Source organism: Erinaceus europaeus, chromosome 11 (genome assembly GCF_950295315.1).
Source record: "Erinaceus europaeus chromosome 11, mEriEur2.1, whole genome shotgun sequence".
Lineage (NCBI taxonomy): Eukaryota > Metazoa > Chordata > Mammalia > Eulipotyphla > Erinaceidae > Erinaceus > Erinaceus europaeus.
In genome coordinates, this window is record NC_080172.1 from 57,550,473 (window position 1) to 57,568,662 (window position 18,190).

At 37.0% G+C, this 18,190-nt stretch overlaps 1 protein-coding gene across 2 annotated transcripts in view; it reads left to right on the forward strand.

The window, feature by feature from the left end:
* The window catches only part of SPAG17 (sperm associated antigen 17), a 287,832-nt gene that overhangs the window by 241,421 nt on the left and 28,221 nt on the right, over nt 1-18,190 (forward strand). The window contains exons 32-42 of one of the 2 annotated variants that reach the window (XM_060201805.1): nt 1,906-2,094; nt 5,384-5,529; nt 5,652-5,782; nt 8,350-8,477; nt 9,013-9,195; nt 10,288-10,401; nt 11,667-11,712; nt 12,711-12,810; nt 13,033-13,080; nt 14,979-15,078; nt 16,195-16,297. In XM_060201805.1, the coding sequence (XP_060057788.1) occupies nt 1,906-2,094; nt 5,384-5,529; nt 5,652-5,782; nt 8,350-8,477; nt 9,013-9,195; nt 10,288-10,401; nt 11,667-11,712; nt 12,711-12,810; nt 13,033-13,080; nt 14,979-15,078; nt 16,195-16,297 (1,288 nt within the window). The remainder of the gene's footprint in view (nt 1-1,905; nt 2,095-5,383; nt 5,530-5,651; nt 5,783-8,349; nt 8,478-9,012; nt 9,196-10,287; nt 10,402-11,666; nt 11,713-12,710; nt 12,811-13,032; nt 13,081-14,978; nt 15,079-16,194; nt 16,298-18,190) is intronic. The other variant, XM_060201806.1, reaches the window with a different exon arrangement.

Consider the following 18,190-nt stretch of genomic DNA (forward strand, 5'->3'; position numbering starts at 1 on the left):
AACTTTAAAATATGCCTAAAAATCATAGCAAGGCCTCAGAACTAGCCAGGGTTCCTGTGCTGTTCTTGAGGCTAGTGAAGCAAGGACTCTACCTGGAAGCACTTTCAGAGAAGAAAAGTAAGGATCTCTGAAAACTCACTTCTCCCTGAAAAAAACTAGAGAACTGGAAAATGATTAACATCAGTCTTTTCTGAACTCTAGAACTCAACCAAAATGTTAAAACATTCACTTAATGTAAAGAAATAGAGGAGGGGGGGTAGGGAGAGAGAAAGAGAGAGAGAGAGAGAGAGAGAGAGAACACAGAGACAAAATCTGACTCTCAGGAAGAACAGCAAGGCTAATGGTAATTTCCTTTTCCCTTCCTTTTCTTTTCTCTTTTTTTAACCAGAGCACAGTTCTGGCTTTTGTGTGTATGTTAGTGGGGGGCAGGGTATTTGTGAGCTGGATTCTGGGCTTTGGAGTCAAAGGCATGAACATCTTTTTGCAAGTCATAACCCTCTCTACTCCTCATTCCCATGATAATTTAACTGGCTGTAGTCTCATCCTTCCCAATGCCCTGTTGTAACCCTGAAAATCAAAACCCTCATATAATGATAGCAGTGACGACCAACAGCCACTAAAAGAGGACAGATTTAGAGGACCCCCACAGGTACTCCCTTCCTAATATTGCTGTTATTTGACTCGACTAGTCCCAGGAGACACCCACTCACAATAACTGCCTATATAAATCTGACTCTGAGCTCACTCCTTGTAAACAACATTTTCCACAAACAGAAGTAACTATTTAACACTCCATTAGCCTAAAGTGGCAGTAACTCACAAGAGTATCAACAAGAGAATTCCACTGAGGGCTTTGGAAATCATTCTCTCGTGAATTATCCTTAGATTAGTTGACTTACACCCTTTGTCTACAAAATGCAAAGTATGGGTTTCCACAGACACAATTTCCCTTTATTGCTTCTCCCTGTCTTCTCCAGTATATTAAATGTTCCAAATAGCTGAATCCACAGAGATAGCAAGTCAGTGGCTGCTTGAGACTAGGGGTCAGGTAATGCAGAGTGACTGCTAATAGCATTAGACTTTCTTTTGGCAAAGGGGAATTAACAATGATAGTTACATGTGTTCCTGAGTATAGTAAAATGCAGTGAATAAATGTATACTGTTTTAAGAATTAATGTATGGCTCATGACTATATCTCAAAAAACATCTCAGCCAGAAGTAATTACACAAAAGTGATTTTTTTAAGGATGGTGTCAACCATCAGAGGAATTAGGACAAAGAAAACCCACAAGTATTTGTCTCATAGCTTTCCACTCTCTCAGAGATACTTTTTGTCCAAGAACATAAAAAGATCCCAAGCCCCCCCCCCTTTTTTTTCTTTGCCATCAGAATTATCACTGAGGGAACGGTACCTGCACAACTTTATCTCTCCCAGTGGCCTTTCTTTTTTTTTTTTTTTTTAATTGAAGGTGAGTGACAGGAGGAAAGACAGTGAAAGATCCCTGCTGCACTACACCACCAATCATGAACTTTCCTCCCTGGGTGGGGGGGGGGGGAATCTACACAGAAATCCCCTGCTTGGACCTGAGTCCCTCCAAGCATTTTTAAGAAGGTAAAGTATGTTTACCTCAGCTAAATACTCACAATAACAGGATACAATTACTTGGGACATATACTAAAAAGAGTAGATGAAATATGAGGACAAGGAAAACAAATATTCACTTTTTTTGGTGCTGGGGACTGAATTCAGGGTATCATAAATACAACCTTCCCAAAACTCAAGCCTGCTCCTATTTAATACTTTCCACAGTTTGTGGATGGAATTTTTTTTTCCTAAACTTATTTTCCAAGTTCCTCAAGTTAAACAAAAAGTAAAGTATTTCTTTGTTTCTGTTACTTTTTCAGGTGTTACCTCCAAACACGGGATGCCTACATATTGATAGGTATTGCTCAGCTGTCTATTACCATGAAGTGAACAGTGACATGTATCATCCTTTCCAAAAACAGGAGCAACTAAGAGCTAGCAAGTATATCATGAAACATACATCAGACGTGGTCTGTGAGGTCCTGGATCCTGAGGGAAACACCTTTCAGGTAAAGTGCACCATTCATTTCAAGAAAGAGACTGTGGCTTTAAGGTATTTCAGCAGAGCATTTCTGTGTAGTTATTTTTTCAGCTTTCATTGCCTCAGATTAGTTATTCACTTAATGCCTGTACTTCAGGCAAACAGTAGTAGATGTCAGTATCTTTGATTCTCAAGTGTACTTTCAAACTATTTGCAAGATCAGTGGTTGGATGATAGAAGTCAAACACATAATTAGAATACAATGAAGAAATGTCATTAAACAAAAATAATGCCAACAAAAAGGAGCAATAAAAGGATGGTGTGTTTAAGTAAAGAAGTGAGAGCAATCCATAGGCAGTAAGCATGTGAGTAGGCAAAGCATTCATAGAGTTTTAGTAGAGCTGAAGACAGAAAGTAGGAAATCCAGAGACTGGGGTAACTTAATGGCTATCCAAAGAGACTAAGGAGACTGTCATGCCCGAGGCTCCAAGGTCACAGGTTCAACCTATGCACCACTGTTGCCGAGAAAGGAGACACAAGGTTTTCTCCCTCATGGTGTCTAGTTCACCATGGTTTTGTCCCCCAAAGAATTTTGGAGGACTGTGGCCTCAGGCATTATAAATTTTTATTTAGGAAAATGAAAAGCACACATACACAGAGATGCATGGCTCATTTGGTCAAAATAATTAGTTGAAGAGGAAGCTGGACTCTTTTATGCACTTTTTAAGGCCTCACCTTCTGTTACTTTCTAAACCATGCCTATATCTATACCTTCCTTCTTCCTCCCCCTCGGTAAGGAAACAAAGGGCCTGACTTCCTTGGCTGTCTTCCAAATTCTCTTCCTTCTTAGTGGCTGGATATACAAGTTCCAGGTTCCAGTGGAACTGGGATTTAGGGTCCTCTAGTCCTAATCTTCCATTAACACTACCCTAAACCATAGTTGAACAGTGCCTTTGTAAAAAAAAAAAAAAAAAAAAAGCCTAGAGAAGTACTCAGCCATTGAAAGGTAGAATTCTTCTTTCTTCGGTTTCCCTTCCTTCAATCCCACAGCTATCCTTTTGCCTCTAGGTGAGGCATTGGCAAGCCACTATCATTTATTTTATCGGTGCATGGGAGAAAAGTTTTTCGAATGTTTTAATGGTTGGAAGAACTCAGAGGTGAAGAATACTTCATGACACATAAAAATGATAGATAACTCATATTTCACTGTCATTATGCAAAGCTATTTTAGAACACAACTATGTTCATTTGTTTTCATAATATCAGTGCTGTTTTTGCATGTGATAACAGAGTAGAGTGGTTGTAACAAATATCTGTAAGCTTGAAATTCTAGTATATTGATGATGTGACCCTTGCCAAAAATGATAGTCTCTGCTTTACACACTTACTTTTGTCTTTCCTTAGCCAACAGTGGAATTTTACGTATTGACTAGTTATTAGTGAAATTATTTTTTTTATTACAACCCATGCCATAAAGTCCTGGTCAAACACAATTTGTGTGTGCTAAGTAAACAAGACTTATCACTGAATGTGTTCAGGCAGCAAGTTTCAGATTGTAATTGAATTTCAGTCAAAATTTACAGCCCAACACCTTCTCAGTTGAAACACCATAGATCGTCCAGGCCATGCATTCTTCTAGGTATTGATGCTCTTCCAAGGCATCCCCTTTAGTAATCTTTCAGATAGAAACACACTCCTTTCCAGGGAAATCCATTCCATATCTAGATAGTAATATTTCCTAGAACATTTCTTTTCATTTTGATACAAAATAAGTTTTTCTCTATAATCTGTCCATGAGTTCTTATTCTATGTTTGTATGTTTGGAGCCCCACTATATAATCCCTTTTCATATTACCTCTTTTGGTATTCCAAGATAACAATTGCATGAGTGCTTCTTTCTCACAAATTTGTGTTTTTATTTTTTAAATGTTTATTTGTTTGTTTGTATGTTTATGGACCCCAGAGTTATCGCTGGGGCTCGGTGCCTGCACTACTAATCCACTGCTCCTAGAGACCATTTTTCCCATTTTTGTTGCCCTTATTGTCCTTGTTGTTGGATAGAGAGGAAGATAGAGAGGGGCAGAGAAAGATAAACACCTGCAGGCCAGCTTCTTCGCTTGTGAAGCAACCCTCATGCAGGTGGGGAGCCAGGGGGTAGACCTGGGATCCTTAAGAGTCCCTGCATTCAGCGCCATATGCGCTTAACCCTCTGTGCTACTGCCAGACCTGCTGTTTGTGTTTTTATTGTTTGTTTGTTTGTTGTATTACCAGAGGACTGCTCAACTTTGGCTTATGGTGGTATAGGAAGAACCTGGGACCTTGATGCCTCAGGCATGAAAGTCTTTATGTAACCATTATATTATCTCCTCAACCCTCTTGCAAGTTTTTTAATTACATTTCTCAAACTAATCCTTATAGTATAAGGTTTTCAGTCCCTCCTATCCTAGTTACCTTGCTCTGAATACATTCCAGTTTATCTTTCAGAATGTGTCCACATTCTATGTAGTTTACAAGTGGAAATGTGCTACCAGGTTTTCACTTTTGTTAATACAGTCCATATGTAATGAATTACACCTTAAAAATAAGTATCCAGGGAGTCGGGCTGTAGCGCAGTGGGTTAAGCGCAGGTGGTGCAAAGCACAAGGACCGGCATAAGGATCCCGGTTCGAACCCCGGCTCCCCACCTGCAGGGGAGTCGCTTCACAGGCGGTGAAGCAGGTCTGCAGTGTCTATCTTTCTCTCCTCCTCTCTGTTTTCCCCTCCTCTCTCCATTTCTCTCTGTCCTATCCAACAACGACAACAACAATAATAACTACAACAATAAAACAACAAGGGCAACAAAAGGGAATAAATAAATTAAATATTAAAAAAAAAATTTTTTTTAAAGTATCCAAGGGTCTGGTGTTGGTGCACCTGATTGAGCACACATGCAAATAAATAACCCTGACCCAAAAGATTACCTACTGGGCCCAGGTGGTGGCACACCTGGTTGAGTACACATGTTACAGTGAACAAAGACTGGGTTTGAGCCCCCAGTCCCCACCTGCAGAGGGAAAGCTTCACAAATGGTGAAGAAGGGCTGCAGGTATCTCTCTGTCTCTCTCCCTCTCTATCTCCCCTTTCCTTTCAATTTCTGGCTGTCTCTATCCAATAAAAATAAAGGTAATAAAAAACATTTAAAAAATACTACCTACTTTCTCAAATGGGGTCATAATTATAGACTTAGATGCAACACATAGGTCTCAAACATTTCAAGGAATAGAAATGTAAGCTTTGCGATATTCTCCTTTCAGTTACTTATACACTTTATCTCTTAGGTTATGGCTGATGGTAGCATATCAACTATGTTACCTGAAAATAATTTTGAAGATGATGTAAGTGCAAACACTAAGGGGTATGACAATTTATCAACTGTTCACCTTCAGAAAAATCATCTGCAAATCTATGGTGAACATGTCCCAAGGTAATATGTTGATAGTGGTGATGTTTTTGTTGATGACTTGATATGGTAACTTCAACTTTAATTCCAAGTTTGAAAAGCATTTTTACTGAACACTCCAGGTGATTAGATTTTTATTTCTTCAGATTTTTTGTTATCTGTGCCGATGGATCGGGAGTGGAATTTCTTCGAGACAGTGACATAGAAGAATTCCTTTCATTGGCATATGGAGAATCAACTTCTGTAGTTCTCCAAGAGCCAGTAGAGGAACAGCCAGGTAAAGCATCCACAGTGCCTAGAATTGCTATGTCCACTCATCATCTCTCGCCTTCTTTTTCCAATTCACTCTTTCATCTTCTCTTCATTTTCACCCTTACTCACTTTACGTATCTATTCTCCGCCTGGCCCTATCAATCTATTTGTACAATTATCAAAATTTATGTGCACACCAAATTGTTTCTGAGCACTGATCTATTTAAATCCTTTATATGTATAAATCCCTCTCCTAACTTTGTATAGATTTTTATCTCTGTTTGGGCATCTACCTGGGTTCCTACTTATGTTTTCTATTCATCTTGGTGAAAAAAACCAAGTCAAGTGAGATTTCTCATATAATTTCTTTTTTTGTCATTTGAAGGTGAGTTTAATGAATTCATATAAGAAAAGAAAAATACATTCTGCAAGTTAATTAGAATGTCATCTGAGGTATAAGATATGTTATATCCACTGGTCATGTATATTATTTTTAATAATTTCAAGTAAATCATCATGTGATTAGAATATATAGATACATGTTAAGTAAGACTCACCTAATATATTTAGTTAAACAAAGATATAAACTTGCATATTATTCGTGTTCCAAACCTGTGTGCAGGTTTGTGTATATGTTTTTTTCTATGTTTATTGCAGTGCATTTTGTCTGGTTTATGAATATGTCTTCAAGTCTATGTGTTTGTAACTTTTGATGTTTCAGTGATAAAATAACTGTTTGTGAATATGGAAGGTTACATTCTCTGACTGATTGTGAAATGCATGTGTAGAACTATGTGACAAGAATTCATTTCCAACTCCTTTGCTAGTCTCTCATTTAATTAGTACTACTTGATAACCCACTATGTGCCAACCACTGTCCTCTAAGAGTTAGCTTGTAGTTTTAGCAGAGAAATAGGTATTAATTAAGTCACACAAATAATTACATGACTATAAATTTGGCCTGTGAAAGAAAGGAATATGAAGGCATTTTACAGAAGAACCTGATAGTCTACAAGTTTCTCTAGAGACACTGGACCCAAGAGCTGTGGATAACTACAAGTTCATTAAGATAGGAGGAAGAGCTTTTCTTTGGGAGAGAGAATACAAAGGTCATAGCACCAGAGAAAAGAGAGTCTACAGTCAAGGTAGATGAAGCAGAAGAATGATACAGGTAGAGACAGGGATGAGAAAATGTTAAGGACTCTGTCTTAGTCTGAGAGCAATGTGTAGTCAAAAAAGGGTTTGATCATTGACTAACATAAAATGACCTGACTGCTGGTGGGACTGGGAATATTTATTTACAGAGTAGCAATGTGCAGAAAAGCTAGTTGTTGTTATAGTCCAAAAGAAGGATTTGTTTATTTATTTTGCCACTGGGGTTATCACTGCAGCTCAGTACTGATAATACAAATCCACTACTCCTGGTAGCCATTTTCTCCCTTTCCCTTATTTTTATGAGATAGGACAAAGAGAAATTGAGAGAGGAGGAGGAAGAGAGAAAGATAGACACCTGAAGACCTGCCTCACCACTCTTGAAGTGTTGTCCCGAAGGTGGGGAGCTGGGGCTCAAACCCAGGTACTTGCACTTGGACATATGTGTATTTAACTGGGTATTCCACTAAAATAAGAATCTTTCCAAGGCAGATGACCTAAGGTAGAATCAGTGGACAGGGAAGAAGTAACTGAACTTAAGAAGTATTTAGTGGTAGAGCTGACAGAATGGGCCTATTTTTTAAACATTGTGAAGTGTCATTTAATACTTCCAAGTAACAATCTCTAGGTATTATGGTGACTGAAAACTTTGCCTTTCTTATTAGGTTATAAGGTCCTTAAAAATAATCAGAGTCTCCCCTACTAGGGAAAGAGAGAGGCAGACTGGGAGTATGGACCGACCAGTCAACGCCCATGTTCAGCGAGGAAGCAATTACAGAAGCCAGACCTTCTACCTTCTGCAACCCTCAATGACCCTGGGTCCATGCTCCCAGAGGGATAGAGAATGGGAAAGCTATCGGGGGAGGGGGTGGGATATGGAGATTGGGCGGTGGGAATTGTGTGGAGTTGTACCCCTCCTACCCTATGGTTTTGTTAATTAATCCTTTCTTAAATAAAAATAAAATAAATAAAATAAAATAAAATAAAAAGAAAAAAAATAAATAAATAATCAGAGTCTCCCCTACTAGGGAAAGAGAGAGGCAGACTGGGTGTATGGACCGACCAGTCAACGCCCATGTTCAGCGGGGAAGCAATTACAGAAGCCAGACCTTCTACCTTCTGCATCCCTCAACGACCCTGGGTCCATGCTCCCAGAGGGATAGAGAATGGGAAAGCTATCAGGGGAGGGGGTGGGTTATGGGGATTGGGTGTTGGGAATTGTGTGGAGTTGTACCCCTCCTACCTTATGCTTTTGTTCACTAATCCTTTCTTAAATAAAAAATTTTAAAAAATAAAAATAAATTTAAAAAAAATAATAATAATCAGAGTCTCAGTTCTCAAAAAGTGTTTGTTGAATTTACTGAATACCTTTTAACTTTCTCAGAATTTTTTTTTTTTTTTTTTTGGTGGAAATGATTCTGATAATTCTCTTTTAATCAGGCACTCTGAGCATCACAGTCCTTCGGCCCTTTCGTGAAGCATCACCATGGCTAATGAAGAAAGAATTAGATACCATTACTCCTCCTAATCTCCAGTCAAGAACATGGGACACATTTCCTTCAGCTGAGGTACAGAACTTTCTGTTAAAAGTTCACTGTATCTACATAGGTATCCATCAGTGGACCAATCTTAGGTCTCTCCCATGTATTCATGTTCTCATCCTCATATAAATTGTTAACAGGTTTAAGAAGTTATATTCTTGAAGGCTTTAGCATTTGTAGACTTTAGAGAAATATGCCTAGACTCAGTTTTATTTTCTATCCTGTATTGCACTCATGAAGACCTTCTTATAATACGTTCTAGCATGAGGGTACAGCCTTGCTTAGCATGCCCCTATACTCAGCAGTGTCACATCTGAGGTAGGATCTTAGAATACCAAGATTTAGGGTAACATGTAAAGCGGAAATCTTGCTCTTCATTTTCCAGTTTCCTTGTATTTGTGAAACTTTCCAAGAACTGGAATCATTTTTTCCTTACCATTGTCTTCTCTGACACATAGTTTCCAGTGAACTGGTTTCTGTAAAACACATACTAATTTGTTGGAAATCCAAACACTGAATTATTCTGTTCCTCCTCCTCCCCCCTCCACCTGTTTGCCAACAGAAAAAGACTCCAGGTCCTCCATTTGCCACTCAACTATGGAAAGGCCTCAACATTGGATCCAAACAGCTAGTGAGTGCCCCAGGCCCAATACTCAAGAGCCCCAGTGTTCTACAGATCCGCCAGTTCATCCAGCATGAGGTCATAAAGAATGAAGTGAAACTCAAGCTACAGGTTTCCCTTAAGGTATTGTAATCCAATCTGACCCCAAAGAATCTGAAACAGAGCAATCACTCCTCTTGGCTTCCCAAGGAACATGCAATTATGTAACTCTACCAATATTTATCTAATGCAATGTATGAATGTCTGTCTACAAAAGTGTAGAAACTTGGAAGGTCAAAAACACTTGATAGTTCCCATAAGTTAAAGGAAGTACTGAGGCTCCAAAGACACTGAGAGGACTGGTAACTTCTCTATATGTGAGTGCTGTTTAGAGTCTTCCTCCTTTCTTACTGTATCAAAAGCTATGGGCCCCTAGGAAAGGGTGAAGCTGCAAATCAATCTGATGCTTATCCATGGAAGTAAAGGATTGTTGACCTCTGTAAATCATCTGAGAATGTGTAAATGTAAAATTAATAATGTAATCATAACATCTCCCTGGGCTGAGCCCCTCACTAGGTATTTGAACCCAATGTGAAAGCCCTTCTGGTTAACTCTCTCTGAACAAGTATCATATGTGTTTTGTTTATGATTGAATGCCCAACACCTGGCAAAGAATGGGGGTGCCTTGTTTATAGAAACATATCAAATATTTTTAGTAAAAGTAAAATGTATTTCTCTTGGAAACAAAAGCGTGACCCTAGCAACTTTTATAGACAGAATTATAAAGACCACCCCTGGAAAGGACATGAAATCATGTAACAGAAGTCTGTCCATTTTATTGATGAGGACTCTGGAGCACTAAACTTGGCCTCTCTGAGATCTTCTTACAATGCTAATATACTGTCACCCATAAAGCTTTTCTACTGAACTTTCCAGTTCTTTGCTTAAATACTTATTAAAGAAAAAGTGTTCCAGATTGCTTGACAGTGGATGTTGAGAACGGGTAATATATTCTTGGTCTTTTGTAATACTTGAAGAAGTTGGTGTTCATTTATATTTTGTTTGTTTGTTTGTTTGTTTGTTTTTGTTTTCCAGAACACTACTCAGCTTTGGCTTATGGTGGTATGTGAACTGAATCTGGGCCTCAGGCATGAATGTCTCTTTGCATAACATTATGCTATCTCCCCTACCCCTTATTTCTCATTTTTATTGATTTATTTTATCTTAATAACCTAGGACTATATAAATCATATTCTGAAGAAAGAAGATGAGTTACATAAAATGACAGTTAAAGATTCCAGAACTGAGGAAGAAAGAGGCAATGCTGCAGATCTTCTCAAGCTAGTTATGGTGAGAGAAAAATGTTCTTTATATCACTATCCTTACTACTATTTCAGTATCAGATTTCTCAAGAAAAATTCACAAGGAATAGCAGTTGCTGCCACTTTCTGAAGCACTTGCTTCATCTTTATTGTTTCTTTCTCTGTGAAAAATTGATTCCGTATATATTAAACTTCCCAAATGCCTTTACACTCTTCCTTGGATTGTAAAGAAACTCAAAAACCACATTCTCTCTTTCTAACTCACAAAGTATGTAGCAGGCACCTATTATGCAGAACTTGGAAACCACACACATGTATAGACAAATGTGCTGTAATTCATTAACACCCAATTAAAGGTTTTTATTTTTTATTAGTAGAGCTTAGAGGAGATGTGTTGCCACACCCACCATACTATTTGACTTTAAAATGTCATGATTTTATCAACAACCCAACCTATGTAACTCAGGCTGATATATTTAGTAAGCTCGTCTTCAAGTTTCAATAACTATGCCTTTCCCCATTCAATATCTCAGCTCACTTCCCCAAGCTCTTAGGAACTATTCAATAAATAGTTATTATTGTATGTGTTAATAAAGTAAATTATGCACTGATTATCCATAAAAAAGAATATCAAAAACCCTTAAGTAACATTACAATAAACAAGTGTTTATTGCCTTAAACAGACATTATTGTAATGTTGAACAAATTATGAATGATCTAGGAAAGAGAACAAAAAAGGGATTTCTTTTTATTATAATTATTATTAGTCATTTAACATTGGTTTACAGAATTATAAGACTGCAAGAATATAATTTCACACCCATATATGTTTGTGTACAACTCACTGCACCCACCACCAAAGTCCCTATGTCACCTTCCCCCTTCTCTCTGATAGCTATTATAGTTTCCACAAAGTCTAAGAGATAGCTACTTCCTTTTGTAAGTTCATTCTAATTAGTTACATATACTCTATAAATGAGTGAAACCATCCAGCAGTTAAGTCTTGCGTCTTGTTTCATATAATTACTTCCAGTTCCATCTATTTTGTCCCAAATGATCAAATATCATCTTAGAAAAAAAGAATTTCTACAACTCATAATGATCTCCATTTTTAAAATTTTTAAAGTGAAAGGGATGTTTAAAAATCAAATTTTGTATTGCCATTTTGTATGGCAAATTCATTTCATAATCATTTCCATGAAAGTCAACTTGAGCACATAGGAGATCCTTCTAATTTAAATGGATGCCCTATGAAACACAATCATCCTCATTAAAGAATTGTCTTTATTTCAGTCTTTCCCCAAGGTGGAGGAAACTACAAAAAGTCATGTTACTGAAGGTAATGATATTTAATATTTTTTCTGAAAAATATTTACAGATTTCAGAAGAACAATTTTAATGTTTTATTTTTATTAGTGATTTAATATTGATTTAAAAGATTGTGAGGGTTATAATTGTAATAGGGGTGTAATTCCATACAGTTCCCACCACCAGAGTTCCTATGTCCCATCTCCTCCATTGGAAACTTCTGTTGTTTATCCCTTTGGGGGTATGGACCAAAATTCTTCCTGTGGTGCGAAAAGACCAATTTTATATGCACTTCTCAGTCATTCTTACATTTAATAGCAAGGTGCTACATTTCTCTGTTGTATTGTAATATTTATTAATATAATTTTTTCTGTCTAAATTGTGAGATTCTTTAAAATCTTGATCTTTAGCTTCTGTCTTTTGGGAGAAAAAAGTGATGGTTGATTTTTTACTTTTATGTCAACCTCATCTTGTCTTTAGAACATAGCTAAGACATAGGAAGGACATAATAAACCAACACTCTTGCTGAATTACTGTCCAAATAATCAACTATTGTATTGCATTTATATCCTTATGAAGAGTTTCAGATACATAGACACTGACTCTCCTAATAATGTGAAATACATGAGGTATCATTTGTTTTGTTACATTTTGACTAAGGTGTGTGTCCATTAGTAGAATACTTTATAACAGTTGTCTGTTACTATTGTACTACAACTTGGTCTTAGAATTCCTAGTAGACATTTGATAAATTAAAAATAGGCTGTGAGAAAAAATCTCAGGGTGGTCTGGGAGGTGGCACAGTGATAAGGCTTTGAACTCTCAAGCATGAGGTCCCAAATTTAATCCCTGGCAGCACATGTGCCAGAGTGATGTCTGGTTCTTTCTCTCTCCTCCTGTCTCATAAATAAATAAAATCTAAAAATAAGAAAGAAAAAGAAAGAAAAGAAAATATCTCAGGTAAGTAACTGGGTACTGATTGTGTATTGTGTAAGAATAAGGATCAAAGTTAAACATATGTACTTATAGTTGCAGCCCACCTATCTGATTTATTCAAACAATCTTTGGCGGCTGCTCCAGAGTACCCACCAGACCCATTTGATAAAAATTACTTGGAAAGGAAATTAAGGTAAGCTGTTCCAAAAATGTGTTCCAATTAGTGCTTAGAATGCAATGATTGAGAAAATGGAGAGATACTGTTGTCATAACTATAGGCGACTGCATCAATGAGTTCACACCTTTTCTCTCCCATATTGCTAACAATTCATCACACACTAGTGATTTTTCTTTCAATGTCTATAAGTTGAGAGTATGGCCCCTTTACATCCTACTTTCCTTTCTTTTCCTATAGGCAAGTAGCAACTAAAAAGAAGTGGAAAGAAAAGATAGATCAACAGAGGTAATTTTATTGGTGTTGTGTTAGAAGTCCTGCCATCTAGTATTTGAATCTCTTCTACAGTTCATCCAGCATTTGTGCAATAATGTCACCATCTCTTGAGAAAGCCCATTTGATCAATAGGTAGATCTTCTCTCATATCTAAGCAAAAAGACTCTCAGGTCCCCCCCTAGACTTAGTAATTTAATATGCTGATAAATATTCTAGACCTTAATCAAGAATTCTGTATAATTCTCATGAGGAATGTATTTTGGTTTTCTTACATTCTTATCCAAGGATTCCAAGCCCAGCTCTTTTGCTTTACAGAAAGAAACCAGATATATTTATTAAGTATGTCACAGTGTATATGGAAATATCGCAGATATTTGCATGACTCTACTCCAGAATGATTCCCAGGATGAATATGCTTTCTAATAAGAATATCTGGGCTACATTGTGGAATGTGTTGGGAAAGTGGTGAGATAAGATCTGAAATCTCATAGGTGACCTCTAGGTAGAAGGTCAGCCTGGAATATATCGAATGCCTTATGTAATATCCCTGAAAGGCTTTCCAAGAGACTGGTGACATTGTTTGCCTGTGGGGAAAGGCCCAAAAGAGTAGTGGAATGTGGGATGGAGACTTTGGCTTTCCAATGTGCTCTTTACCACTCTGTGAATTAGGTACATGCACCTATATCATCCACTCATATTAAAAACCTTTTTGAAACATTGATGAATTTTAACCTCCGTGTAAACAACTGATGACAAAGCAAGGTAGAGTTTTAAAGAAGAAAGTGAAATGCTCAATTAGAAGTGTGTCGTACATATGCAGTATAAGTAACCTGGAAAATGGACTGGGAAGGGGCTAGGTGGTGGCACACTTGGCTGAGCACACCCGTGTTTGAGCCCCTGGCCCCCACCAGCAGAGGGAAAACTTTAAAACCTTTCTAGCTACTTTCTTAAAATTTAAAACCTTTCTAACCTTTCAAAACTTTAAAACCTTTCTAGCTACCTTTCTTAAAATTTAAAACCTTTCTAACCTTTCAAAACTTTAAAACCTTTCTAGCTACCTTTCTTAAAATTTAAAACCTTTCTAACCTTTCAAAACCTTTGGGTTTGGACACAGTTAACAGACAGCTCGCAGATCAGAGTACTTAAATAAAAGAAGTTTATTTTTCCTAAGAGCAGCCAGAGGTAGGCAGTCCTTGAGAACAATGTCACGATAGCATTGGGAACTTACATTCCTTCCTTTTAAGACTTCAATGACATTTCTGGAAGTAAGCAAAGAGATAAGACCAAAACAAAAGGAAAGCTTCCCAGCTGGAATATTCCTCTTTATAGTTTTTCCAGGACTCCAACCCAGTAACTTCAGTTGCATCTACTTGACTAGTCCAGTTCTCTGAGAAACTAAGTTGTATACATTTTTTTTGCTGGCATATCATATCTCCATTAGTGGGTGCTTGTATCTGAAAGACAAATATCAGGATTATCATGATTTGTCTCATTTAACTATATGAGAACATTATTCATAAACCACATTTCAGATTTTAGGGTTTTGTTGTTGTTATCACTGCTATTTAAATTATGTAAATTAGAATAATCTAGTTGTTATTTAAACACCAGAAAATAAAGCACATTAAATAAATGTTAGCCATGTGATTTTTACCCTTTGAATTCAACTGTAAAATCAAACTGACACCTGCTACCAGCATTTTCTCTTATGTTAGGGTATGATTTCTGAAGTAGGAAATGTGACTGATTTTAGAAAAAGTATAAAATTAATTTTTAAAAAATTTCTACAAAACTTAATTCTTATCTGTTTTACTGTTAATGATTTTCTGTGGGTTTAAAGATAAAACAAAAATAAATAGCATTGTAAATAGTCTATGTCTTTTTTTCATCATTATGGATATATCAATCAGGAAGGACATTGAAGAAATACAAAATTTTATGTTAGAAATTAAGAACAAAACAACATCGCCCTACTTCAAATCTGAATTGAGCAAGTCATACCAGACACAGGTAACTGAATGTAACTAACAACAACAGTCCTTTAAATGCTGAAAAATGCATCTATTATTAATTAATTGAGCATTCCTGATGCTTGATTCTTTCCTACTAAACCTCATCGACTAACATACCTTTTAAGCCCTTGTTCTTAAAAGCATATGAGAGATGGGGAGATGGCATAATGGTGTATAGAAAGGTCTTCATGTCTGTGTCACCAAAGAGTTCAGGTTCAAACCTCAGTCCTACCAGAAGGTAGAGTCAAGCAGAGCTCTGGTAAAATAAAATAAAATAAAATAAAATAAAATAAAATAAAATAAAATAAAAATAAAAATAGGGGCTGAGTGATGGTGTACCCTATAGAATGCACATTTTACCATGTGTAAAACCTTGGTTCAAGCCCCTGGTCACCACCCCACCTGTAGGGGAGAAAGCTTTATGAACAATGCAACAGGGATGCAGGTGTCTCTCCTTTTCTCTGTTTCGGTGTATCTCTCCCTCTCTCTCTGTTTCTCACTCTCAATCAAAGGAAAAGGAAAACACAGCCACTGGAAAAGGTGCACCAAAACCCACTGGTACCTTGAACATGGTAATTTGTCCACTACTCATCTGGGTGTTCCACTGTCTGGTCCCCTCTCCCATCTATCTTAAGCCTTTTTTCAGGGTGAAAGTCTCCATATTGAAAATTACCTCATAAAAACTTTTTGAAGCTATTATGCCATTAAATTGCTCTCTCCCATCAGCTGCCAAAACAGTAGTAACAGAAGGTCTAAGCCATCTTGTGAGTTCTTAGAAGTCCATGGAAGCTGAGAGAACATCTGCTCTTCATTGAAACCCTGAAGCAAAGGGAATATTTTCATATTTTTAGACCTTGCTATATTTCTATGGAAACTTCAGATTAACCAGAGGGTCCTAAGAAATCAATTGTGACTAGTCAATAAAGATAGAATTGAAGTTAATCAGTTTTTGAAACAAAAACAAACCAACAAAAAAAAAAAACACTTCAGATGTGTAAACTGAGTTTTCAGGGCATTAAAATTATGCTTACCAATTGTTTTTCACCTTCACATGCTTGTGGCAATACCCTTCCAGTCACTGTATGTCTAAAATAAGTCTTTATTTTTCTTTAAGTTTAATCATCTGAAGTCTCTTTCAAAAAATCTGCCTCCTTTTACAAGGAAAGATGAAGATGCAAATAGAACAGCTGTTCAAAATGTATCTTTTCTTCACTCAGGTAATGTGCTCAGGCATCTCTTATTTCTGTACATTAATAAATTCTTGAAATTGGACTGTAGTTGGTGTACTGCACTAAAGTAAAAGACTCTGGGGTGAAGGGGAGGGTTCAAGTCCTGGAAGACAGAGGAGAACCTAGTGGAATTTGAATTATTATGTGGAAAACTGAGAAATATTACACATGTACAGACATGTACAATTGTTACACATGTATTTTATTGTACTGTTGACTGTAAGACATTAATTCCCCAATAAAGAAATTAATAGGGAGTCGGGTGGTAGCGCAACAGGTTAAGCGCACGTGGCGCAAAGCGCAAGGACTGCCGTAAGGATCCCAGTTCAAGCCCCCGGATCCCCACCTACAGGGGAGTCGCTTCATGAGCAGTGAAGCAGGTCTGCAGGTGTCTGTCTCTCTTTCCCTCTCTCTGTCTTCCCCTCCTCTCTCCATTCCTCTCTGTCCTATCCAACAATGATGACAATAAGAATAACTACAACAATAAAACAGGGGCAACAAAAGGGAATAAATAAATAAATAAATGTAAAAAAAGAAATTAATAAAGGGGAAGAGGATAGAGAAAGACACAGCACTGCGCCACAGCTCATAAAGCTTCTCCCCTATTGAATCCAGGTAATCAATAATGGTAACATGTGCACTCTACCAGGTGTACCACCATCATAAGCCAGAGCTGAGCATTGCTTTTGTATTTCTCTCTGATCTTCCTCATTAACATAATTTAATGTATAATAAAATTTATTTATTAAAAAATTAATAAATTATGCATGAGTTATGCCATCTATGCCTCTTTTTCTCACTTAAGACTTTCATCAGACCTAGGTGCTAAATTTAATCCTCAGCACAACCATAAGCCAGAGCTGAGCAGTGGTCTAGTCTTTCTGTATCTCATTAAAATAAGTAAAATATTAAAAATAAATAAATAAGTGCTTAACTGAAGAATACTGAAAAGTGGTCTCAGAAAATAACTAGCCCACCACCTCCTTTTGCATCAGGAATAGTAACCTAACCTAGGATAATCTGTGTATTACAAATTTGACTGATGAAATTTTAATTATCACTATTTAATGGTAAATATGTGGTAGTTAATAGTGCTCTGCTTTGCCATGTATGTGACCTGGTTATAGACATACACACACACACACACACACACAACAAGAATATATATGTATTTCTAGATTAAAAGGCATTAAAAACCATATATAGTGGCCCAGGAAGTGATGCAATGGATGAAGCATTATACTATGAAGCATGAGTTTCTGAGTTTGATCCCTAACATCGTATTTGCCAGAGTGACATTCAATCTATTTCTCCCCATCATAAGTAAACATATTTTTAATAAAATGGAAACTTATTCTACTCTATTTTATTTTAGTTTTGATGAAGACAGAAAGAAATTGAGAGAGAAAAGGAAAGATAGGAAAAGAAGAAGAGAGATAGTTACAGCACTACCTCAACATTTGTGAAGCTTTCCTCCTGTAGGGACCAGACACTTCATCTCAGGTCTTTATGTATAGTAAAGTATGTGCTCTACCAGGTGTACCACCACCCTCCCATATATATATATATATATATATTACAATTATGCATATTACATAAACTTCAAGTGATGCATTGAAATAAATACCTCTAGAAGACATTCTGAAGTAATTATGAATGTTTGAATAGGGAGTTACATACTAGAGGGCATGGTGGTATTACTGTTCATTCTCTTTAGTGGAATGATTGTGTATGGAAACATGAGAGAATCATTTTAGGAGATGCATGCCAGGCAGCACATCTGGTTGAGCACACAAATTACCATGTTCAAGAACCTGGGCTCCTCACCTGCAGGAGGGAAGCTTCACAAGTGGTGAAGCAGGTCTAGTGATGTTTGTATTT